The following is a 26,347-nucleotide window of genomic DNA, read 5'->3' on the forward strand; positions in this document are numbered from 1 at the left end:
CCAGCACTTCGGGAGGCCAAGGCGGGCGGATCATGAGGTCAGGAAATCGAGACCATTCTGGCCAAAATAGTGAAACCTTGTCTCTCCTAAAAATGTTTTTAAAAATTAGCTGGGCATGGTGGCACACACCTGTAGTCCCAGCTACTCGGGAGCCTGAGGCAGAGGAATTGCTTGAACCCATGAGGTGGAGATTGCAGTGAGCCAAGATTGTGCCACTGCACTCCAGCCTGGGTGACAGTGTGAGGCTCCATCTCAAAATAATAATAATAAAATAATAATAATAATAATACAAAAATTAGCTGGGCATCATGGCACACGCCTGTAATCACAGCTACATGGGAGGCTGAGGCAGGCGAATTGCTTGAACCAGGCAGTCAGAGGTTGCAGTGAGCTGAGATCATGCCACTGCACTCCAGCCTGGGCAACAGAGCAAGACATGGTCTTTAAAAAAAAAAAAAGTAAAAAAGAAAAGTTTACAAAATCACAAAGCTATTATCTTATCTTTAAAAAAAAACTTAAATATTTCTTATTTCTTTATTATCAGTAAATGTTTGGTCAGTGTTTATATTTCCCCAACTTTCTCAAAAAATTTTTAGCAGTTCATTTATACTCTCTTACAAATTTTTGACTATTTTCATCTTTCCCCAACTTTTAAATCTACTTAGTTTTATATTTTCTTTTAATTTTAAAACAACTTTTAAAAACCTCTAAACTGGTTGGGCGCAGTAGCTTGCACCTGTAATCGCAGCTCTTTGGGAGGCTGAGGTGGGCGGATCACTTGAGGTCAGAAGTTAGAGACCAGCCTGACCAACATGGTAAAAGCCTCTGTCTACTAAACTGGCCGTGGTGGCATGTGTGTATAAACCCAGTTACTTGGGAGGCTGAGACAGAGAATCACTTGAACTTGGGAGGCAGGGTTGTAGTGAGCTGAGATCACACCACTGCACTCCAGCCTGGGTGACAGAGTGAGACTCCATCAAAAAAAAAAAAAAAGAAACCTCTCAACTATACAAAATTACTTTCCCTTTAACAAAAACCACATTTTCATGTCTTCATAAGCAAGTATCAAAAATATAAGAGAAACAACAGTTTTATGACATTAAAACATCTAGCAGTGGCTGGGTGCAATGGCTCATGCCTGCAATCCCAGCACTTTGGGAGGCTGAGGCAGGTGGATCAGAAGGTCAAGAGATTGAGACTATCCTGGCCAATGTGGTGAAACCCTGTCTGTAGTAAAAAATACAAAAATTAGCCAGGTGTGGTGGCACGTGCCTGTAGTCCTAGCTACTTGGGAGGCTGAGGCAGGAGAATCACTTGAGCCCGGGAGGCAGAGGTTACAGTGAGCCGAGATTGCACCACTGCATTCCAGCCTGGTGACAGAGTGAGACTCCGTTTCAAAAAAAAGAAAAGCAAATAAATAAAAATGTTTTAAACATGAAAAGAAAATAAAACTATATTTATTTACCAAAGATTGCTAAAATCACACTTGAAAAGCATTTTGGCTTATTTGCTTATTTTATGAACACTTCTTTATTTATGAGCCCATTTGGTACTATAGACAACATACAGACAGACATATAAAAATGTACACATAAAGTACAGACAGTGTGTCCTGCATGAGAGGGGAAAAAAGGATACAGACCGATACAAACAAAGACTCTACAGCCTTGATTTCAAAACTCTAGCCATGAGACTAGCAAAACTCACGTCCAAAAGGACAGTTGGATTCAAATTATGCCCCTACAAACAGAACAAGTCAAAGTCCACTTGTCCTACACAGCCCAAGTCCTCATTGAGACCCAGAGAAATCAGACCTGCAATCCACATCTCTTCTTTTTATTGTTATTATTATTTTGTAGTGACAAGGTCTCACTCTGTTGCCCAGTCCAGTCTTGAATTCCTGGCCTCAAGTGATCCTTCCACCTCAGCCTCCCAGAGTGCTGGATTTACAGGCATGAGCCATCATGCTCAGCCACAATCCACATTTCAAAAAGCACAGAGAGAGAGAGAGAGACAGAGAAAGAATCCAAGTGTCTTGAAGAAGGAGTCTGGGTGTGCTAGTGGAAGACTAAGAAAAGACGCCAAGGCAACATAGATCACAGAAATTCATCACAGGATTCTATAAGGAGACCAGTTTCATTTAGATAAATAGCTTTTAATTTAGCCTGCTTCTCCAACTGGACCACTGAGCTCCAGACAGAGCCCATTAAGGAACGGGGCCAACAGAGTACTTGCAGTTTTTAGGGCCCAACAATCCAAATATGTGAAAAAACAGTCACATGTAAAAGGCAGAACATCTAGGACTTTAAAAAGCAAGGACTTTATGCCTATACTGAATCCCAAGTCCCCCAAAAGAGAGAAACACCATGACACTGGGCTGCACAGTGCCTCCACAGCATACCTGCCATAAAGACATATAAGTGTTCAGATTGTGCTCTTCTTAAACAAATGCACAAAGAAAGGGGCAGCCCCCTGTGGCAGTATCCATCTGCCATAAACAGTGGTTGTCAGCCATCTCTAAAACTGCAGTTTTATCAGCAACAGTAACCTCCAGCTCTCCCCATGGACCAGCACCAAGTACAAGAAATGTCCACAGAATTTCCCCAGAGCAGCTCCACAGCCACTCTAAAGGTCCAGGTGGATAAGCCTTGTCAGTATTCAATCACGGCCATCGCTGACATCCATAGCAGTCCTTTTTGATTTGCCCGGGGTGCCCACAAAAGAAGCAGACACACTCTTCACCCAGAGCCAAAGAACCAGTTGGCATCTGAGGAGCCTGGAGGCCCACTGAAACTGCTGCAACAGTAGTGCCACAGGTGGGCTCTGCACTCCTGGTGCTCCCACTCCATGGTTCCTGCCACGTAGCCAGCCAAACCAGCAACCTGACAAGGGGTTCCTGTGGCCCAGTTGGGGCCATGCTGCCCGAGGGTACAGCTTCATGTAATCCTGAGTGATAGAGATCTGGACATCCACGTTAAACTATAAATAAATTCCTCCCAGGGTTAGCTTGGTCTATGCCCAGGAATGAGCAAAGATAGACAATAAGGCTAGCAGCAAGATGGCGTCAAACCAAGTTAGATTTCTCTGTCATAATATTTGCAAAGGCAGTTTCACTAAGGTTACTGAGTGTTTAAAAACTATAATATATGAAAAGAAAAAAATATGTAATTAAAACTACTATAACTAGGGCTGGATGTAGTGGCTCATGCCAGTAATCCCAGCACTTTGGGAACTCAAGGTAGGAGGATCACTTGAGACCAGGAGTTCAAGACCAGTCTGAGCAACACAGTGAGACCTGCTCCCTAAAAAAAATTTTTTTTAGTCAGCTGGGCATAGTGGCACATGCCTGTAGTCCTAGCTACTTGGAAAGCTGAGGTGGGAGGATCATTTGAGCCCAGGAGTTCAAGGTTACAGTGAGGTATGATTGCACCACTGCACTCCAGCCCAGGTCACAGAGCAAGACTGTCCCAATAAAACAAACTAAAAATGAGGAAAACAATAGTGTACACAAAGTGTACAAGAAAAGTAAGATGTTGTTTTAAATTTTTATTTTTATTTTTAGAGATGGGGATCTTGCTATGCTGCCCAGATTGGTCTCAAACTCCTGGGCTCATGCTACCATGCCTGGTGTAAGATATCTATTTTTTTTTTTTTTTTTGAGATGGAGTCAAATGATCCTAAAATGATCCTCCTGCCTCATGCTGCAGTTACAGGTGTGAGCCACTGCACCTGGCCCAGAATCCTATTTAAAGTGAAGCCCAGCATGGTGGCTTATGCCTGTAATCCCAGCACTTTGGAAGGTTGAGGTGGGCAGATCACCTGAGATCAGGAATTCGAGACCAGCCTGGCTGACATGGTGAGACCCTGTCTCTACTAAAAATATAAAATTTTGCCAGGTATGGTGGTGCACGTCTGTAATCCCAGCTACTCGGGTGGCTGAGGCAGGAAAATCCCTTGAACCCGAGAGGCAGAGGTTGCAGTGAGCCAAGATCTTGCCGTTGCACTCCAGTCTGCGCAACAGCGAGGCTCTGTCTCAATAAATAAATAAATAAAATAAAGTGAAACAATCCCTGACATAGAAAATGATATGAGCTGAATTTATCCATTATTTCATATAATTAGAAGCATAAGTAAATGTTTTGTGGTAGAGACCTGCAAATATGTGTATCAGACAAATTTTACAAATAGTTCAGAATTGGTTGTGTTCTTTCTAGTTCATTATTGTTTGCAGAGCATTTTCATACTGTGCCACTTAACTGAATGTCTGGGCTGTTGCTGAACCATGAACCTATCCAGAGGGTACACTAAAACCTTCTAGAGCATCACTTTCCAATTAAGTTTCCTTTTCAAGATGCATGGTTTCTTTTGAGAGCCAAAGTACCTCTATTCAGAGTTAATCCTAGATTATAGCCCATTGAGGAAAGGAATATCTCTTCATCTATTTCCATCTTCCATTAATTTGTCATTTAGATTCTTTTTAACAGTTGCATTTGGAATCTACTACAGGATTTTGTACCATCTGCATCCCTACCTTTATCTTTGTTACATAATTTTGTAAAAAGTGTGTCAGCTGTGGGTAAGCTTCAGAAAAAAAAAAAAAAGTGTGTGTCTTAGAATTTATAGCTGGTTTCCAAATCATAGAGCTGGTTTCCACTACTAAGAGTAAAACAGATAGGCAATCGATAGAAGGGGCCCAGTGGAATTACTGCACTTCTCAGTTCCTCCCTGACTCTATTTCCTTCTCTTTTTAACTTCAAAACCTTTGCTAGTATAATATTTTGGATTCTGGATGAAGCTATAAGGTCTATGGATTTAATCAGATGAAGACATACTATAACAGCTAGGAACAGAAGAGGAGCACTTAAAGTCCTTCTATAATGCTTGGGGCACCTTCAAGATTTACAATCCTAAATACCACATTAGAAAAGAGAATATTCCAATAGCTGAAGTGACATCTTTTAAACTTTAGAGAAAGAGATAGAAATATCTCTGTGGAGTGTTAAGTGGGAATTGGAAAAACTTATATATCTTAGTGAATTCCAGAACTCAACGATCCCAAATTGAGTGTGTGTGTGTGTGTGTGTGTGTGTGAAAAGAAAGAAATGCTGAAGAGCAAATGGGAACTATACTGAAGCTATCATACCTACTTCTCCACACTTACGTATTAAACATGATCTCCAAGGTCAGAGGACAAATAGTTTGCCTTTTATTTTTCTCATCCTAAATGTCTTTTTCAAATTTTCTTCCCATAAAACTACTGGCGTGTCTTCCCTATTTGCCCTCATTAGGCCCTGTCTCCTTCAATTCTCTCCCTCCTTCCTTCCTTCTCTCTTTCCTTCCTTCCTTCTTTTGAGACAAGAGTCTCGCTTTTGCCTAGACTGGAGTATAGTGGTGCTATCTCAGCTCACTGAAACCTCTGCCTTCCAGTTTCAATCAATTCTCATGCCTCAGCCTCCCGAGTAGCTGGGATTACAGGCATGCGCCACCGTGCCCATCTAATTTTTGGTAGAGAGGAGGCTTCACCAGAGGCCAGGCTGGTCTTGAATTCCTGATCTCAAGTGATCCACCCACCTAGGCCCCGCAAAGTGCAGGGATTATAGGCGTGAACTACCGCACCAGGCCCTTCAATTTTTATTACACAAAAGCTTGAAAAATCATTCTATTCCTGGTTTAGCTTAATTTTATTACTTTCTAAAAAGTTGGTAAATAATATTGTCTATTATTATACAGCAAAAAAATGAATATATAAAGTCTTGTGGCCAGGTGCAGTGGATTACGCCTGTAATCACAGCACTTTGGGAAGCCAAGGTGGGCAGATCACGAGGTCAGGAGTTCGAGATCAGCCTGACCAACATGATGAAACCCTGTCTCTACTACAAATACAAAAATTAGCTGGTTGTGGTGGTATGTGCCTGTAATCCCAGCTACTCAGGAGGCTGAGACAGGAGAATCGCTTGAACCCGGGAGGCGGAGGTTGCAGTGAGCCAAGATTGTGCTACTGTATTCCAGCCTGTGACAGAGTGAGATTCCATCTCAAAAAAAAAAAAACAAAAACAGTAATTCTTGATATGTTAAGTTCCAACTATAGTTCCGCAGCTGAAATATTTTTAAAATTCCAAGGGGAGGGTGGGAGGAGGAAGAGGAGCAGAAAAGATAAGTATTGGGTATTGGACTTAATACCCTTGTGCACGGTAGCTCGCACCTGTAACCCAGTACTTTGGGAGGCTGAGGCAGGTGGATCACCTGAGGTCAGGAGATTGAGACCAGCCTGGCAAAACTTTGTCTCCAAAAAAAATACAAAAATTGGTCGGGCGTGGTGGCGTGTGCTTGTAATCCCAGCTACTAAGGAGGTTGAGGCAGGAGAATCATTGAACCCAGGAGGCAGAGGTTGCAACAGGCCAAGATTGTGTCACCACACTCCAGCCTGGGTGACAGACTGAGACTCCATCTCAAAAAAGAAAAACAAAAATACATCTGGGTGCTGAAACAATATGTACAACAAATCCCTGTAACAGGTGTTTACCTATGTAAAAAACCTTCACATGTACTCCCAAAGCTAAAAGTTAAAAAAAAAATCTAAAACATGGTAAAATGAGGGTTTATCCCATTGCCTATTTTCACTTACCTTCTTTAGCATTTATCCATCTGCAAAATATTTTTTACCCAGATATAATCATACTGTACAAGTTGTATCATTTTTCCCTTTAACAATATGCCCATAACATTTCTTCATATGCTGTAGGGTATTTGTAATTTCAAATTAATTAATGATTTTTCTGTTTTTTTGAGACGAAGTTTCGCTCTTGTTGCCATGCCCAGGCTGGAGTACAATGGTGCAATCTTGGCTCACTGCAACTTCCACCTCCTGGTTCAAGTGGTTCTCCTGCTTTAGCCTCCCAAGTAGCTGGGATTACAGGCATGTGCCACCACGTCTAGCTAATTTTTTATTTTTAGTAGAGATGGAGTTTCTCCATGTTGGTCAGGCTGGTCTTGAACTCCCAACCTCAGGTCATCCGACTGCCTCGGTCTCTGAAAGTGCTGGAATTATAGGCATGAGCCACCATGCCTAGCCAATGGTTTTTTTTTTTTTTTTTTTGAGACAGAGTCTCACTGTGTTGCCAGGCGCCAGGCTGGAGTGCAGTAGTGCAATCTTGGCTCACTGCAACCTCGCCTCCCAGGTTCAAGCAATTCCCCTGCCTCAGCCTCCCGAGTAGCTGGGACTACAGTAATGTGCCACCATGCACAGCTAATTTTTGTATTTTTTAGTAAATCCGGGGTTTCACCTTGGTCTTGATCTCTTGACCTCATGATCTGCCTGCCTTGGCCTCTCAAAGTATTGGGATTACAGGTGTGAGCCACCGCAAGGTGTTGCTATGTTGCCTAGGCTGGAGTGCAGTGGCTATTCATTGGTGTGATCCTACTACTAATCAACCCAGGAATAGTTAATTATTATTTCTATTCAACATATTGATGGAATTCCTAGCCAGAGAAATTAGGCAGGAAGGAAGGAAAGAAAAGTAAAAAAGGGAGTCAGGGAGGGAGGAAAGGAGGCAGGGAGGCAGGAAGGGAGGAAGAGGGAGGAAGGGAGGGAGATAAAGAAGGAAAGAAAGAGAAAAAGAAAGAAGAAAAAAGCATTCAAATTGGAAGGGAAGAACTAAAGTTATCTCTTCAGATCACATGATTTTTTTTTTTTTTGGAGACAAGTCTTGCTCTGTAGCCCAGGGTAGAATGCAGTGGCGCCATCTCAGCTCACTGCAACCTCCACCCCCCAGGTTTAAATGATTCTCCTGCCTCAGCGTTCCATGTAGCTGGGATTACAGGCACCTGCCACTGTGCCTGGCTAATTTTTGTATTTTTGTAGTAGAGACGGGGTTTTACCATCTTGGCCAGGCTGATCTTGAACTCCTGACCTCATGATCCACCCACCTCGGCTTTCCAAAGCGCTGGGATTACAGGTGTGAGCCACTTTGCCCGACTACATGATCTTATATGTAGAAAACTCTAAAGATCCACCAAAAAAAATATTTAGAACTAATAAATTCAGCAAAGTTGCAGGCTACAAAAGCAACACTCAAAAATCACCTGCATTTCTACATACCAACAATGAACAATCTGAAAAGGAAATTAAGAAAGTTACCAGGCGTTGTGGCTCAATGCCTGCAATCCCAGCACGTTGGGAGGTCAAGGTGGACAGATCACTTGAGGCCAGGAGTTTAAGACCCTGGTATTCAAGACCCAGGAGTTCAAGCCTACCGTGAAACCCTGTCTCCACTAAAAATACAAAAATTAGCTGGGGTGGTGGTGTGTACTTGTAGTCCCAGGTACTAGGGAGGCTGAGGCATGAGAATTGACTGAACCTGGGAGGTAGAGGTTGCAGTGAGCTGAGATTGTGCCACAGCACTCCATCCTGGGTGACACAGCAAGATTCTGTCTCAAAAAAAAAAAGCAATTCCATTTATAATATCAAAAAGAATAAAATGGGCTGGGTGTGGTGGCTCATGCCTATAATCCTAGCACTTTGAGAGGCCAAGATGGAAGGTCACCTGACCCCAGGAGTTTGAGACCAGCCTAGGCAATATAGTGAGATCCTATCTCTATTTTCAAATATGAAAAAAAGAAATTTTTATTTTGAGACAAGGTCTGGCTCTATTGCCCACGCTGGAATACAGTAGCACAATCTTGACTCACTGCAACCTCTACTTCCTGGGCTCAAGCCATTCCCTCCCACCTCAGTCTCCTGAGTAGCTGGGACTACTGGCACCACCATCATGTCTGGCTATTTTTATTTTTTTTTTTTTTTTGTAGAGACAGAGTTTTGCCATGTTGCTCAGGCTGGGTGCAGTAGTTTGCACTTCCCTTGAGGCCAGTTGTTGGAGACCAGCCTGGCCAACATAGTGAGACTTCTGTCTTTTAAAAGAAAAACAAGCTGGTGCATGCCAGTAGTCCCAGCTACTCAGGAGGCTGAGAAAGACTCCATTGTTAAAATAAATAAATAAATTTCCTTAAGTAGCCAAAAAAGAAAATCATTTTAATTTGTGTTTTTGATTACTAGTGAGACTGAAGATTTTCAAATATCAAACATTTGTATTTCCTTTGTGGGTGTGAACTGTTGAAAAACGTGCCCTTTGAATGAAGAGACCTTCCAAACAAGCTTTGTGTGAGCAACATGGCTGTTTATTCATCTGAGTGCAGGTGGGCTAAAGCCTAAAAGGGCATTAGCAAAGGGCAGTGGGATTGGAGTTGGTTTTATAGGTTCCGGTAGTTTTTTGGGGGGCGGGGGCGCTACAGAGTAAGATCACAAGTTCAGTTACAATGGCAGGGTTGGGTGAGAGGTATTTACATTACCATAAGAACAGTTAAGATGGCAGGGTTGGGTGAGGGGCTCATCCAAGGAAGCTCTGCTGGGTGATCAGGGACAATGGTGAACGCAGGTAGGGGGTAGGAGACATCAGCCGGGGCAGAAAGGACTTCAGATTTTCGGGCTCCAGGCTTGCACATGAGACCTGACATGAACCATCAGTTCATACTTTATACCTATGCATGTATGGCAGGCGTTAATCTTCCCTATTGATTTATATGAGCCCTTCATATATTATGGTATTTTTCCTTTATCTATCAGTATTTGTTCCAAATTTTCCAATTGGTGTTTCTCTTTTAATTCTGTGTCCATTCAACAAATATTTATTCAATGTTTACTATGTTCTCAGTTCTATGGTAGGAACTCTGTTGTTCTTTACATATAGAATTACACAATTTTTAGTTCTTCCATTGTTTAAAGTTTAGAAAAAGTACACTTAGGGGTGGACACAGTGGCTCATGCCTGTAATACCAGCACTTAGGGAGGCTAAGGCAGGTGGATCACCTGAGGTCAAGAGTTCGAGACCAGCCTGGCCAACATGGTGAAACCCCATGTCTACTAAAAACACAAAAATTAGCCAGGCATGGTGGTGTGCGCCTGTAATATCCCAGCTACTAGGGAGGCTGAAGTAGGAAATCACTTGAACCTGGGAGGCGGAGGTTGCAGTGAGTGGAGATTGCACTACTGTACTCCCAGCCTGGGCAACAGAGCAAGACTCAGTCTCAAAACAAAAAGAAAGAAAGAATAAAGAAAGAAAAACTGCACTTAAAGATCAGGACAAGTGCTTGCTTTGGCACATATACTAAAATTGGAAAGATACAGAGAAGATTAGCATGGCCCCTGCACAAGGATGACATGCAAATTCACGAAGCGTTACATTTTTTTTAAAAAAGATTTAAACATAAGAACTAAAACCATAAAAACCCTAGAAGAAAACCTAGGCAATACCATTCAGGACATAGGCATGGGCAGAGAATTCATGACTAAAACACCTAAAGCAATAGCAACAAAAGCCAAAATAGACAAATGGGATCTAATTAAACTGAAGAACTGCACAGCAAAAGAAACTATCATCAGAGCGAACAGGCAACCTACAGAATGGGAGAAAATTTTTGCAGTCTGCCCATCTGACAAAGGGCTAATATCCAGAACCTACAATGAACCTAAACGAATTCACAAGAAAAAAAAAACAACTCCACCAAAAAGTGGGCGAAGGATATGAACAGGTGTTGTAACCAAGCAAGCGTGAAATCACCACTGAGACAAAGACTAGGCCAAATTACAGGGTCTTTATTGCTGGCGGCCACAGAATACTCGAGTCTCTCTAACTGTGGCCCTGAAAGGAAGGTGTCAAGACCATTTATGCCCGTGAACCACCTCCTGGGTGGAGGCGAGGGCGAGGGGCTTTGGACATTCCGAGGGCCAGGGGACTTCAGACATTCCGACTATTACTTAAGTGGTTCACAGAAGTCAAGATAAGTGTTAGTTTACACATTGGGTAGGGTGGAAAATTACAGATCTTAGTTACTTATTACAAGTCTTAGTTTTTCTTAATGGCGCAGGGGCCAAAATGATGTTGGTTTGGACTGCTTGCCTGTCACATTAGGGTTACAGAGAAAGTTTCAATGGAAAGCCGAGGTATGGTTGAGGTATGGTCGAGGTATGCAGTTTATGGGGCAATTACCATGTCACACAGGCCCTTCTCAAAAGGAGACATTTATGCAGCCAACAAACATGAAAAAAAGCTCATCATCACTGGTCATTAGAAAAATGCAAATTAAAACCACATTGAGGTACCATATCATGCCAGTTAGAATGGCAATCATTAAAAAGTCAGGAGACAACAGATGCTGGAGAGGATGTGGAGAAAGAGGAATGCTTTTACACTGTTGGTGGGAGTGTACATTAGTTCAACCATTGTGGAAGACAGTGTGATAATTCCTCTAGGATCTAGAACTAGAAACACCATTTGACTCAGCAATCCCATTATTGGGTACACACCCAAAGAATTATAAATCATTCTGTTATAAAGACACAAGTAAGTTTATTACAGCACTGTTCACAATAGCAAAGACTTGGAACCAACCCAAATGCCCATCAATGATAGACTGGATAATGAAAATGTAGTATACATATACCATGGAATACCATGCACCCATAAAAAAGGGTGAGTTCATGTCACCCTTTTTTATGGGTGAAGCTGGAAACCATCATTCTCAGCAAACTAACACAGGAACAGAAAACCAAACACCCCATGTTCTCACTCATAAGTGGGATTTGAACAATGAGAACACATGGACACAGGGAGGGGAACATCACACACCGGGGACTATTGGGGTGGCGGGATAGAGGAGGGATAGCATTAGGAGAAATACCTATGTAGACAACGGGGTGATGGATGCAGCCAATCACCATGGCACATGTATATCTATACACAGAACAACCTTGCATGTTCTGCACATGTACCCCAGAACTGAAGTACAATTAAAAAAAAAAAAGATCAGGACAAAAAAGCATATAATAATACCCCATATCAGTGTCTGTGGCTAAGAGCTAGCCTCTTCTAGCTCTTAGGAACTTGCAGTCAGATACTGGGCAGGGATACAGTCATCTGAACGCTTGATTAGGGTTGCAGGATCAATCAAGTTAGTTCACTTACATGGCTGGCAAGTTGGCGGAGGCTTTTTCTCTTCCCCATGTAGGCCTCTTCATAGGGCTGTTTAAGTGGAGTAGTGTTGAGACTGGTTTCCCCCAAAGCAAGCAATCAAAGAGAATCAGAAGGAAAGCTGCAATCAGTGCCTTTGTGATCTAGCCTCAGAAGTCACACACATTTGGCTGTATTCTTTTGGTAAAACACAGTAGCCCTGATTCAAAGGGCTGGTGTAGGCCACCAGAGGTGAGAATCTTTGGGGGTCATCTTAGAGTCTGACTACCAAGGATCCCAACATCTTTTTTTTTTTCCTGTGAGACAAGGTCTTGCTATGTTGCCCAGGCTGGAGTGCAGTGGCTATTCAAAGCCTCCAACTCTTGGGTTCAAGCAAGTCTCCTGCCTCTGCCTCCTGAACAGCTGGGACTACAGGCATACACAACCTTGCCAGGCTAATCCTAACACCTTGGTTACTTTATAAAGCAAGTAGTGGGTGGGCACAGTGACCCATGCCTGTAATCCCAACACTTTGAGAGGCTGAAACAGGAGAATCACTTGAGACCAGGAGTTCAAGACCAGCCTTAACAATATAGCAAGACCCCATCTCTATAACAGCAACAACAAAAAAATTAGTTCAGTGTGGTGGCATGAGTCTGTAGTTCTAGCTACTCGGGAGGCTGAGACGGGAGGATCACTTTGACCCAGGAGTTCAAAGCTGTAAATGGTACCACTACATTCCTACATTCCAGCCTGGGCAACAGAGCAAGACCCTTGCCGGGTGCGGTGGCTCACGCCTATAATCCTAGCACTTTGGGAGGCCAAGGCGGGTGGATCACGAGGTCAAGAGATCGAGACCATCCTGGTCAACGAGGTGAAACCCTGTCTCTACTAAAAATACAAAAATTAGCTGGGCATGGTGGCGCGTGCCTGTAATCCCAGCTACTCGGGAGGGTGAGGCAGGAGAATTGCTTGAACCCAGAAGGCGGGGCTGCAGTGAGCCAAGATCGTGCCATTGCACTCCAGTCTGAGTAACAACAGCGAAACTCCGTCTCAAAAAAAAAAAAAAAAAAAAAGCTTTTGTAAATTATACTAATTTGGGGAAAGTGGATTCAACTTCTTGAGGGGTAATTAAACAAATAGCTGAGGTGGAAGTCTGCGCAGGTGAAAAGGTCATCAAATCAGAGTAAGAAAGCTTGCAGCTTTCACCTCTCCGTCAAGACTGGCAAAGAGGCACTTTTGTGAAATCGTTGAGACTCACTTTTACTTCGCCACTTATCCCATTTTAATTAACGCTTGCTAATTCAAGGCTCTAAGAAAACAATACAGTTTTACATTTTGCCAAATTGGGAAATTTCCGGGGCCCCAAAAGTTTAGCAGGGAGACTCAGAGGCTAGAATGGGAGAGAAGGCAGCACCAATTTGGTCTAAAAAGAAGATTGTTCGGCCACACACAGCACCCTTATTCCAGTTCTACAACCAAAGCAACAAAGACTTGGGCCGGCTGGGTGCCTAGCCACAGCATTCCCTCCTACTTCCCCACTATCTCCTAACCAACAAGTCATCTTTGGTAACATTCACTTTATTTAGTTTGAGGCAAGGTCTTACTATCACCCAGGCTGGAGTGCAGTGGCGCGATCTCAGCTCACTGCAACCTTCGCCTCAGCCTGCAGAGCATCTGGGACTACAGGCAGGCACCACTACGCCCGGCTAATTTTTGCGTTTTTAGAAGAGAGGAGGTTTCACCCCGTTGGCCAAGATGGTCTCGCACTCCTGACCTCAAGTGATAGGCCCACCTCGGCCTCCCAAAGTGCTGGGATTACAGGCGTGAGCCACCAAGCCTGGCCACATAATCACTTTAATGTTCCTGTTGAACTTAATTTTGGTCAACCTTCCGGTGCAAAAACGTTAGGGTAAAGGGAATCAATAACTGCCACATTTGACATATTTTTGTAATCCTCATCTCCAATTTCCATCCGGGCCTGAGTGACCAAAAACACTCTACAGGGGTATCCTGTCTCAACAGACATCAATTTCTAACCACGTCTACCTCTACCAAGGTATTCTAAAGATTCTTAAGCTCAGGCAAAGGGAGACACATTAGAGAACACTCTCCGCCGCCAACGAAACAGAGGCTACGGAACATTTCCACCAACACCCGGCCTCTCCCCGTTTCCTTCTCAGCTCTCAGCCACGCCCCTCCCAACCGGAACTACATCCCCCGCGCTCCGCGCCCCCACGCAAAGCGTGGCGTAGGCGCCCGAAGTCGCTGGTGCCTGCCAGGCCTCCCGGGACGCACAGGACAGGTGCTAGTCGTGCGCATGCTCGGCAGGCGGGGCCGCTGGAGTCTCCAGGCGTGGCAATCTGTTGCGCTGCCGCCCTTGGGAGCCGGCAGATCCGGGTCTCGTGGCTAAGAGTGACGTGGTCACTCGAATCAAAACAGAGGAGGGGGAGGAAGCTGGCGGCCAGGAGCGGCAGCGGCAGCGAAGTCCGGAGCCGCCGCAGCCTTCCGGAAGCTCCAGGCGGTCTTTCTGCCGAGCCTCGGTCCCGGCCCCCATCCTCCCCGCCCCATCGATTGTTGTCTGGGCGGGTGAGTGTCTCCCCCTCTCCCACCAGCGTTTGCTGGCCCACCCTCCCCTCGCCCCAGTTTTAACTAGGGGCTCCTCAGGCTCTCGGGGACTGCGGCGGTTGCGGCGGAACCGGGCTGTTTCTCCGGCTTGGCCGTTCCTGGGCCGGGCTGGCGATTCTGCACCTGGAGAAGCCTTGCTGCTGCCCAGCCCGCAACCACCCCCCCCCCGCCCCCGCGAAAAGCCTGCAATTGAGCTTTCTCTGGAGGAAGTCTGAGTCGGGGCTTGGCAGGAAAGGGCACGGTAGCCCCGGGTGGTTTTATTTTTAGTATCAGATAGTCGACACGGGTGGAGGCGTATCATGGAGTAAAAGAGTCGGAGCTAGAAGGAAAAACTCACAGATCCCGAAATCCACAATATCTTGTTTTCCCGGCTTCCTAGCCCTTTCTGGGTACGGTGAAGTCACTGGGATGCGTCCTTTGTTGTGATAAATGAGATGAAAACGCTGCCACCCGGAAAGCGAGAGCTTTTAAGCCCCTATTGTGTCGCGAATTTAAAGGATCCCCTTTTTCTGTTTGTTCAGTAAGTGTAACCAAGGCTGACAGAACAGAGGTAGCAGCACCCTTTATTGGAACTAATAGTGTATGATAAACTGGTTACCGGCTGTATCCATGTTGCTGTTTAAAGGCAGACTTCCCCAAAGTGGCTGTTTATATGTGCTGGGATTTTAGCCGAGATGGTTTGTTGGCTGTAGAGTCAGTAGGATGTTTTCAGTTGCCCCAGTTGGCAAAACCGAGGCTGTGGCCTTAACAGAATGTCTTAGTTTTGCATCGAGAGAGTCGGATGAGCTCTATGCAAGTAATAGCTACATTTGCAGAAGAGATCTTCCAGTTTTTGTATGTTATTGTCAGAAACAGTTGGCAACTGTACATACTGTAACTTGGGAAGCGTAAGACCTCCCATGTGTTGGAGTCTTGAGACTCTTAGGAGGCATCCTCGCTGCCTAGCGCTGTGGAGGTTGTAGGAAGCTTGCATTCCCTTCCACCCAGGGTGACTGGCCGCGCAGATTCCTTTAGAGTAGCCTGCCTCCGAACTTGCCGCTCTCCGCGGCCCTCGACAGCACTGCGACCGACCAGAAAACTAAACCCTTTTGTCCTTTTTTAACATGGTTTTTAAAAAGATCACCCCCGCTCCCAGAACTCATTAATTGAGGTGTTTCTGTGGTCAACAGCAAATCCAGGAAGAGTTAGGAATTTAGATTATTTCCTTGAAGGGTATGTCCTTGTGGCATAGCATGGACCTCTTAATGAATCTTTTCTCCAGTGTTTGCCAGTGAGATCCTTATTCTTACTATCGCAGTTGGAATTCTGATTTAGAAGGAAAAAGTTTTTGAAGTTCTCTTTTTTTTCAGCTTTTTGCTTTTTATGCTAGCCTATAATATTTTTGGCTATACGAAATACTTTGTAATAGAGAAAACGTTGATAAAAGCAGATAGGATAAAGAAAAATCAATAATCGTGCCACCCAAAGTTCACCAAAATGTTAGTTTATACCCTTCTAAACTACTTTTTTGAATTTGTATATTTTATACAAATATGGTATCATACCACGTATGCTTTTCAGTACGTAAGTTGCTTTTTTTCACATTCTGTTTTTTGAGTAATAATTTGAAGTTTTGCAGATAGGGACTTTAGACCTTAAATTTCAGGGAGTATTCACTTTACAGTAGTGCCCCCTTATCCGTGGTTTCACTTTCAGGGGTTTCCGTTTCTATGGTCAACCGCCGTTTGAAAATAGAGTATTTTGAGAGACCACATTTACATAAATTTTATGATAGTATATTGTTATAAATGTTGTATTGTTAACTGTTATCAATCTCTTACTGTGCCTAATTTATAAATTTTATAGGTATGTATAGGAAAAAAGCATAGTCTCTATATATAGGGTTCTGTACTATATGAGCTTCAGGCATCCACTGGAGAGGTATTTGTTTTATAATTTTTTAATTTAATAGAGATGAGATCTCACTGTGTTGCCCAGGCTTGTCTCATACTTTGAGCTCAAGTGATCTTCTGGCCTTGGCCTCCCAAAATGCTAGAATTACAGGCATGACGAGCCACCAGGCCCAGCCCACTGGGGTTTCTTTGAATGTATACTTTGTGGATAATGGGGCACCACTCTATGTTTGCCAAACCATAATGATTAAAAGGATGGTTTTAAAAGGTTTCCTCACAAATCTCTATGATAATGTAAACTTTAAGAAATTAGACCATTCGTGGTGGCTATTGCCTGTAATCCCAGCACTTTGGGAGGCCGAGGCAGGTGGATCATGCACGTGAGGTTGGGAGTTTTCGAGACCAGCCTGACCAATGTGGAGAAACGCTGTCTCTACTAAAAATACAAAATTAGCTGGGCATGCTGGTATATATCTGTAATCCCAGCTACTTGGGAGGCTGAGGCAGGAGAATCATTTGAACCTGGGAGGCAGATATTGCAGTGAGCCGAGATCATGCCATTGCACTCCAGCATGGGCAACAAGAACAAAACTCTGTCTCAAAAAAAGAAGAACAAGGAAAAAAGCAATTAATATGCATTGCATGGCAAAGTAAGGCCTCACTTGTTTGGCTCTTGGGAAAGAAAGCACAGCCGGAATTGATGATTTCAAAGTTTAAGTTGTTTTTGCTAACTCAGTGGTTTGATTCAGGTAAGATTTAGTTCTATGCCATAGTTATACTCTGTTCCAAATGCTGATCTGCTGTTCAGGCGCCCGGCAGTAAGGTCCCAGAAGATTTTAACTTTACATATCACGCCTTTTTTTTTTTTGGAGATGGGCGTCTTGCTCTATTGTGTAGGCTGGAGTGCTGTGGTGGATCTCAGCTCACTGCAGCCTCCGCCTCCCAGGTTCAAACGATTCTCCAACCTCAGCCTCCTGAGTAGCTGGGATTACAGGCACAAACCATCACGCCCAATTAATTTTTGTATTTTTAGTAGAGATGGGGTTTCACCATGTTGGCCAGGCTGATGTCAAACGCCTGACCTCAAGTGGTCTGCCCACCTCGGCCTCCCACAGTGCTGGGATTATAGGTGTGAGCCACTTTGCGCAGCCCACATCACACTTAATATGCATTGAGTCTTGGTGTGTGCCCATTTGGTCCAGTGCTTTACCAGTTGGCACCGAAAGAGCCTGCTATGGAAGGAAATGTCTGCTTCCTCTCAACTTCAAAGGATAAGTACATGCCATGAACTATCTTAAGTCTGCTAATAACCTATTTTGAGTTTGAATCTCATAAACTTACCTAAAACCTTTAAATCTGTTTTCATTTTACGTCTCTTATATGATTAGTCCTAGATGTTTACTAATTATACAGCTTAGTTTCTTTTCCTTCAATTTGGCTTCAATTATAGTGTTCAGTATGTGTTCTAGATTTGTCCACTTCTTCCCATCCCTACTACCATCCCTTTGCCAGGCTATCTTCATCTCTAATCTATTACAGTAACTCCTGGTCTCCCTGCTTCCTCTTTGACTTTTATTGTGCATTTCCCTTACCAGCTTAAATCCTTTACAATGTAAATTACCTTGACACTCCCTTGTTGAAAGTCTCCCATCCATATTCAGAATAAAATCCAAACTCTTCCAAAGCTTGCCAGGCACTACAGGTTTGCCACTGCCTTCCTCTCTTATCTTACCTTGTATCCTTCTACTTAGTTCGGTACCCTAGAGCCTGGCCACGTGAGTTTCTTTCTGTATTCCAACCGCACTTACGTTGTTGTCCCTGGAACTTGCCAAGCTGGTTCTTGCTGTAGGGCCTTTGCACTTGCTTTACCCTGGGGCTTCTGTACTCTTCTCCTAGATCTTGCTGTGGTTGATTCCATTGTGTCATTCAGGTGTTAGTTCAGACGTTGCCTCTTCAAGGAGGCTGACCAATCTCTCCATTGTATTTTATTTTCTTCACAGCATTTATCAATATATGGAATAACTTTTTAAAAAAAGTTCTGTCTCCTACACTAGAAATTAAGCTCTGTGAATATGGGACCTTTCTGTCTTTTTCACTGCCTATTAGGTACTCAGTGAATGTTGATTAAAATAAATGAACTTAGTAAACATGTCTGTATTCCTCTTGAACATACTGTCTATTGTAGGCTGGTTTTTTTTTTCCCCCATAGAAAAACTCTAATTTTCAGCCTCTTTTTATAGGGCAGCGCCTTTTTTCTCTTTGATATTGGGGCCAGAGTACACTTAGATTCTACTTAGACCTGTGGAATTAATATCTAGGAGAAATGCGTTCAGAGAATCTGTATTTTTAATAAATCTGTCAGGTGATTTTAGTGCATATCAAACTTTGAGAATCTCTCAATATTTTAATGGCTTTTCCTTAGAAGATTGCTTCTTCCTTGATAGTAATGATAGCTACCATTTTTTTGGAACACTACTTTACATGTCAAGTATTATGCTAAAAAATATTATTACATGTTTTCATTTAACTCAAAGCACCTCAGATGTGTAGGTATCCTACAAATGAAGGCAATGAGACACAGTAAGCGGCAGAAACTTGAATTTGAGCCCAAGTCTTTTTTTATCACTGTACCCTACTGCTTATGAACTACGGAGTTTAGAATTGTGTTCAGTACTTTAATATAGGCCATGTTTTTGTTCAGGAAAGGATAGTGTTTTCTGTCCCTTTTGCAGTCCTGTCCTTAATGAAGTCCATTGTTTTGTTGGTCTTTTTGCTTGAAGTTGCACAGACAGGAGATGACCTTAAAAAACATTCTGCAGATGGGCGCAGTGGCTCATGCCTGTAATCCCAGCATTTTGGGAGGCCGAGGTGGGTGGATCACAAGGTCAGGAAATGGAGACCATCTTAGCCAACATGGTGAAACCCTGTCTCTACGAAAAATACAAAAATTAGCTGGGCGTGGTGGCACATACCTGTAGTCCCAGCAACTTGGGAGGCTGAGGTAGGAGGAACGTTTGAAACCGGGAGGTGAAGGTTGCAGTGAACCAAGATTGCACCACTGCACTCCAGCCTGGCAACAGAGCCAGATTCTGTCTCAAAAAAAAAAAAAATCTGCAAAGACTCCTAGGTCTTGCATTGTTGTATTGAGTGCTGAGAGCCTACCAGGCTTTGAGTAAATTTAGAGCGCGTTTTCTTCTTCCTTGTGTATTATATAACCTGCTCTTTCCCCACACCCAAAACCTATTACTTTGTATCTGTTGATAACAGTCATCTGAATTCTTCCTACATTTTCTCCATTGATTTGTGTTTTACTGTTTGCAGTGGTGCAGTCATGGCTCAATGCAGCCTCAGTCTTCTGGCTCAAGCTCTTTTGGCCATGCTACCACACTCAGCTAATTTTTTTTTTTAAAGTTTTTGTAGAGACAGTGTCTCACTCTGTTGCTCAGGTTTATCTGGAACTCCTGGGCTCAAATGATCCTTCTGCCTTGACCTCCCAAAGTGCTGGGAATCTCACCCCCCCCCCCGCCCGGTTATTTTGTTTTAAAATACACAGAGGAAAATATTGTGGAAGGACCTCTTTGTCTCTTCTAAGTTCTCTTCTTCTTCTTCTTCTTTGGTCCTTATGTGAAATAAGGACTCTAAAACAAATTTTTATACTATAAGCCAGAGATGTGGATGGCAGTCGAACCAAGTCATGCGGCTTTCAGATCAGGTGTTCTGCACATTCATTCCAAGGTCATAGATTTCTAAAAGGACCTGATTTGAAGAGATGGCAAATGATGAGCCATCTGAAGACTCAATGTGGAAAACATGTATGTAGCCAGTGTGGATATTGTGGCCTCTCTTAAGACACATTGACACTGTAGACTTCATTCAGTGCAGTGTGAGTATTTTGGATTAGGTTGGATGTAGATATTGTTTAAAGGTGTGAACCACTGCATCCAAAGATATTTTGAATAAACAAATTTACTTGAAGTTTTTCTTTAATATTGAAAATGAATGTAGTTTCCACTTTTTCACAATTATAAATAATAATATAGTGAACCATGGCTTTAAATAACCTAAGAACTGAATAATTACAACAGCCAGTCTAATTATAAATAGAAGCTATATTAAATACTTACTAATTTTTTTTTTTTTTGAGACAGTCTGACTTTGTTGCTGAGGCTGGATTGAAGTGGGGTGATCTCAGCTCACTGTGACCTCTGCCTCCTAGGTTCAAGCAATTCTCCTGCCTCAGCCTTCTGAGTAACTGGGATTACAGCCGTGCACCACCATGCCTGGCTAATTTTTGTGTATTTAGTAGAGACGAGGTTTCACCGTGTTGGCCAGCCTAATCTTGAACTCCTGACCTTAGGTGATCTGCCCACCTTGGCCTCCCAAAGTGCTGCAATTACAGGTGTGAGCCACTGTGCCCAGCTGAGACTTCTTAAATGATTTTAATCATAATTCAATAAGTATATACACAAGTGTATAATGTTATGTGAAGTTTTAAAAAATATTTTTTATTTCTTTTTGGTCTTTTTTGAATTCTAAAATCCTTCTGAGACATGGAAGTTTTTCTTTTCTTTTTATTGGTGAGACGGAGGGTCTCACTCTTACCACCCAGGTTGGAGTGCACTGGGGCCATGTCAGCTCATTGCACCCTCCACCTCCCAAACTCAAGCCACCCTCATACCTCAGCCTTCCTACTAGCTGGGAACCACGCCTGGTTAATTTTTGTATTTTTTTGTAGAGATGAGGTTTTGCCATGTTGCCCAGGCTAGTCTTGAACTCCTGAGCTCATGCAATCAGCTGGCTCAGCCTCCCAAAGTGCTGGGATTACAGGTGTGAGCCATTGTGCCCAGCCAACATGAAGGTTTTTTAATAAGAAGCTATCTCTGAGGAGAGTACCTGTGTCTGTCTTTCTTCCTTTTTTTAAACTTTTGGCATTTGACGTTTTAAATTATAAATGTATATTTTATTTTTTAAAAATTAACTCTTTGGAAAGGTATATTTTTCTAAATCAATTTTTATGTGTACAGTAGGGCTTGTATATGTATTTTATAACAGTTAAGACTTCTGTGCTTTTGTTTTGGGGAAAGTTACCTTCTTATTGCTTATTTTCATTTCCTTTTTTTTCTTTTTAAATTTAGGCCAAAGCACAGATGTGTCTTAGCTTTGTAAAAATACAGAATGACATAATGAAGCCGATTTATGGTTGACTGCACTCATTGACAAGTATTACAAGTGCAGAGCTCTCAAAATTTAACAGCTAATAAAGGTGTTACAAATAGAATTACAGGGATGCAGTAAACATCTTCCTGGTGTATGCACCAGACTTAGAGGTCAGTGTTGTGGCTGCTATCATGTTTTATCTTGCAATATAGTTTTTAAAAACAAGTTTATTTATTTATTTTTTTTGTGACAGAGTCTTGCTCTGTCACCCAGGCTGGAGTGCAGTGGCAACGATCTCAGCTCACTGCAACCTCCACCTCCCGGGTTCAAGTAGTTGGGATTACAGGCACCAGGCACTTGCCACCATGCCCAGCTAATTTTTTTTTTTTGTTAATAGAGATGAGGTTTCACTATGTTAGCCAGGCTGGTGTCAAACTCCTGGCCTTAAGTGATCTGCCTGGCCACCACCACACCCTGGCAAAACAAGTTTGCTTTTTTTTTTTTTGAGTTGGAGTCTCACTCTTACTGCTCAGGCTGGAGTGCAATGGTGCAATCTTGGCTCACTGCAGCCTCCACCTCCTGGGTTCATTCGATTCTCCTGCCTCAACCTCCTGAGCAGCTGGGATTTCAGGCATGTGCTACCACGCTCGGCTAATTTTGTATTTTTAGTAGAGACAGTGTTTCTCCATGTTGGTCTCGAACTCCTGACCTCAGGTGATATGCCTGCCTTGGCCTCCCAAAGTGCTGGGATTATAGGCGTGAGCCACTGCACCTGGCCACAAGTTTGCTTTTTATACAATATATAGTTTCCTGCTTTGTTACTCTTAGGAAAAGTAATGTAGAAGAAACTGACTTGCTTGAAATTTTGAACAGACTTTAAAAAATTTTATTCTTTTATTAGTTAATAATTGCTTCCTTTCCTTTCCTTTCCTTTTCCTTTTCCCTTTTCTTTTCTTTTCTTTTCTTTTCTTTTTTTTTTTTTTTGAGACAGGGTTTTGTTCTTGTTGCCCAGGCTGCAGTGCAGTGGCACAGAGCACAGTTTCAGCTCACTGCAACCTCCATCTCCCAGATTCAAATGATTCTCCTGCCTCTGCTTCCCAAGGATCTGGGACTACAGGCACCCAACACCATGCCGGCTAATCTTTGTTTTTTTAGTAGAGATTGGGTTTCACCATGTTGGCCAGGCTGGTCTCGAACTCCTGGCCTCAGGTGATCTGCATGCCTCTGCTTCCCAAAGTGCTGGGATTATAGGTGTAAGCCACTGTGCCTGGCCCAATAATTGCTATCTTTATCACAGTAGTTCTAAGCATTTTTCCTAATAATGACTAATGATGTTTATGTGCATCTTTGTACACATATAATCTCAGCTGTAATATGGAAGAAAGAGGCTGTGAGTTACATAGTTTGGAGAGCAGTAGCTGTACTGTTTCTTGCTTTTTTATTTTAATTAGAGATGGGGTCTCTGTCACATCGGCTGGAGTGCAGTGGTGTGATCATAGCTCACAGTAGCCTTGAACTTCTGGGCTCAAATGATCCTCCTCCTCAGCCTCCTGAGTAGCTGGGACTGCAGGCACAAGCCAGCATGCCTGGCTAGTTTTTAAAGTTTTCTGTAGAGATGGTCTCACCACCTTGGCAGGCTGGTCTCAAACTCCTAGGCTCAAGCAGTTCTCCTGCCTCAGCCTCCCAGAGTGCTGGTTTTATAGTTGTGAGCCACTGTGACAGCACTCTACTACTTTCTGCTAAAAAAATCATGTAGACAAGCATGTGAATGAAATACTAAGGAAAAGTCTTGATTCTGTTGTAATCTATTTAGATAACATATGCATCATGAACAAACTAGTACCATTGCTTGTAATAAACCTCACAAGTTTAGACCACGCCAGCATTTTGTAATATAGCTGTTAAAAACTGCTTTCTGGCCAGGCATGGTGGCTCATGACCGTAATCCCAGCGCTTTGGGAGGTCAGCGTGGGGAGATCACTTGAGCCCAGGAGTTCAAGACCCACCTGGGCAACACATTGAGACCCTGTCTCTACAAAAAATAAAAATAAAAAAATTGGCTGAGTGTGATGGCACACACCTGTAATCTTAGCACCTCTAGAGGCTGAGGTAGAAGGATCGCTTGGGCTGGGAAAGTTGAAGCTGCAGGGAGCTGTGATCATGCCACTGCACTCCAGCCTGGGTGATAGAGACCCCATCTCAAAACAACAAAACATACTGCTTTCTTAACATTTATAAGTGGGGCTATTATGCCTCATGCCTGTAGTCCCAGCTACTCGTGGGGCTGAGGTGGGAAGATGGCTTGAGCTCAGAAGGTCAAGTTTGCAGTGAGCCATGATTATGCCACTGCACTACAGCCTGGACAGTAGAGACCCTGTCTCAAAAAAAAAAAAAATCATTTATAAGTAACTTGTATCCACTATGATGTAGGATCAACATAGTATGGATTTTTTTTTTTTTTTTTAAGAGACAGAGTCTTGCTTGCGACCTCAGGTGATCACCCACCTCTGCCTCCCAAAGTGCTAGGGTTGCCCTGTCTTGCGCTATCTCTTAGAAAAGAATTTACTTGGGAGGCTGAGAAGGGAGGATCCATCACTTGAACCAGGAGTTCAAGGCTACTGTGAGCTATGATCACACCACTGTACTCTAGCCTGTGTAACAGAGACTCCATCCCCAGGAAGCAGAGGTTGCAGTCAGCTGAGATCGCCCCACTGCACTCCAGCCTGCATTTCCAGACCTGGCTTGGAATTTTTATATTTTCTGTTGAAGTTTTTTGTTTCTCGTTTATGAAAAAGACTTTTCTGGCCAGAACAGTAACTCATGCCTGTAATCCCAGCACTTTGGAAGGTTGGGACAGGCCGATCACCTGAGGTCAGGAGTTCGAGACCAGCCTGCCTAACATAGTGAAACCCTGTCTGTACTAAAAATCCAAAAACTAGCCGGACGTGATGGCTTGTGCCTGTAATCCCAGATACTCAGGAGGTTGAGGCAGGAGACTCGCTTGGACCCAGGAGGCAGAGGTTGCATTGAGCAGAGAATGTGCCACTGCACTCCAGCCTGGGTGAAAGAGAAATGTTTTCTGTTTTCTGGTGGTGGTTTTTTTTTTTTTTTTTGAACAGTATTACTCTGTCACCAAGGCTGGAGTGTAATAGTGCAATCTTGTCTCACTGCAACCTCCGCCTCCTGGGTTCAAGCAATTCTACTACCTCAGCCTCCCGAGAAGCTGGGATTACAGGCGTGTGCCACTATGCCCAGATAATTTTTTTTTGTATTTTTAATAGACACAGGGTTTCACCTGTTGGCCAGGCTGGTCTCTGTCTTCTGACCTTGTGATCCACCTGCCTTGAGCTCCCAAAGTGCTGGGATTACAGGCGTAAGCCGCCATGCTGGCTCTATTTTCCTGAGTTTAAAATGTTAAAATGTAGGATATGACTAGTAAATACTTTTGGGTAGATTTTTTTATATTTTTTAGGATTTTAAAACTTTCTCTCCATGATACAGCCTCAGGAGGTTCTGATGATGTGCTCTTGGGTAAAAATTGTAGAAAACATTTTCAAATTATGAAACTTATGGTTGAATATAAACAAAGATGATTTAATTGAAAAGCTTTCCTTTGTTTGACTCTTTATGATCAGTGTTACCCCTGGACTTTGACCAGGCACAGAGAGAATTCTTAGGATTGTACAAGAGTTAACTGCAGCCTGGACAGGACAGGAAATTAGTAGGTAAGGGACCAAGTCTTTCTTCTTTTTCCCTTTTATGCAGATGAGTGATAGCTGTGGCCCCGTGGAACACACACACTTCAGAGCACTCTACAGAGAACTTGGGCTAAGAGTTAAGTTTTGGTCTTCAACGGACCCTAAGTTTTAAAACTTTTTCAGTTTATTAAGTACACTTACAAATTCTCACTTGATCTTTGCACAATGTTTTGAAATGCATAGTTTCACTTATCACTCCTGTTTTATGGATAAACTGAAGTCACAACGAGGCTAAGTGATTTATTAATATTTCTCAGTACTGCCTTAAGTTTTTTTGTCTAAGGATGTTCTTTCTGCTATCCCAAGATGTTTTGGCAAGTGTTGTCTAAAGTGATTCTAGAATAGGAGTCAGATATAGGTAAAGAAAAAAGGGTCATCAAGGAAAGAGAAGGTAATGTTGAAGACATAGTGCTATAGTCTGAATGCTGTGTTCCCCACAGTTCATATTTGAAATCCTAACCCCCAGTGTGATCATTTTAGGAGGAGGTGGGCCTTTGGGTAGTAATTAAGTAATGAGGGTGGAGCCCTCATGATGAGGAGTAGTGCCCTTATAAAAGAGGGCTCAGAAAACTGCTTGCCCTCTTCTACCATAGTAGGACACAGTGAGAAGGCACCACCTACCAACCAGAGAGTGGGTCCTCAGCAGACACTCAGTCTACCAATGCCTTGATCTTGGACTTCCTACCCTCCGGAAGCTTGAGAAGCAAATTTCTGTTGTTTGTAAGCTACTCTGTCTGTATTATTTTGTTTAAGCAACCCAGTAGACTAAGGCACCTGGGAAAATAGGGTCACATTTAATGAGAATTTCTAGAAAAGTGGTGGCAGACTGGCGGGGTGGGGGGGGGCGGTGCCAGGGGCGGTGGGGGGGGGTGCCGGGGGTGGGGGCGGGGGTGTCCTGTGGTGAATCTTT

General features: G+C 43.3%; 2 protein-coding genes and 1 non-coding gene across 5 annotated transcripts in view; 2 read left to right on the forward strand and 1 right to left on the reverse strand.

Moving 5' to 3' along the window:
* The window catches only part of UBE2K (ubiquitin conjugating enzyme E2 K), a 120,922-nt gene extending 105,850 nt beyond the window's left edge, over window positions 1-15,072 (reverse strand). The window contains exons 1-2 of one of the 3 annotated variants that reach the window (XM_035293864.3): window positions 14,968-15,072; window positions 12,018-12,099 (exon numbers count right to left, since the gene is read on the reverse strand). In XM_035293864.3, the coding sequence (XP_035149755.1) occupies window positions 12,018-12,056 (39 nt within the window). In that variant the 5' untranslated portion in view covers window positions 12,057-12,099; window positions 14,968-15,072. Of the gene's footprint in view, window positions 1-12,017; window positions 12,100-14,051; window positions 14,191-14,300; window positions 14,401-14,967 lie in introns of those variants that run through there. The other 2 variants (XM_078367373.1, XM_078367372.1) reach the window with 2 other exon arrangements.
* LOC118152471 (U6 spliceosomal RNA) lies at window positions 10,140-10,243 on the forward strand. The gene has a single exon (XR_004741232.1). It is a non-coding gene; the product is annotated as a U6 spliceosomal RNA (small nuclear RNA).
* SMIM14 (small integral membrane protein 14) overlaps window positions 14,368-26,347 on the forward strand; it is a 92,140-nt gene continuing 80,160 nt past the window's right edge. Inside the window, exon 1 of the mRNA XM_035293867.3 lies at window positions 14,368-14,591. The gene's annotated coding sequence lies outside the window, so the exon portion shown is untranslated. The remainder of the gene's footprint in view (window positions 14,592-26,347) is intronic.

This window comes from Callithrix jacchus, chromosome 3, assembly GCF_049354715.1.
Source record: "Callithrix jacchus isolate 240 chromosome 3, calJac240_pri, whole genome shotgun sequence".
Classification (NCBI taxonomy): Eukaryota; Metazoa; Chordata; class Mammalia; order Primates; family Cebidae; genus Callithrix; species Callithrix jacchus.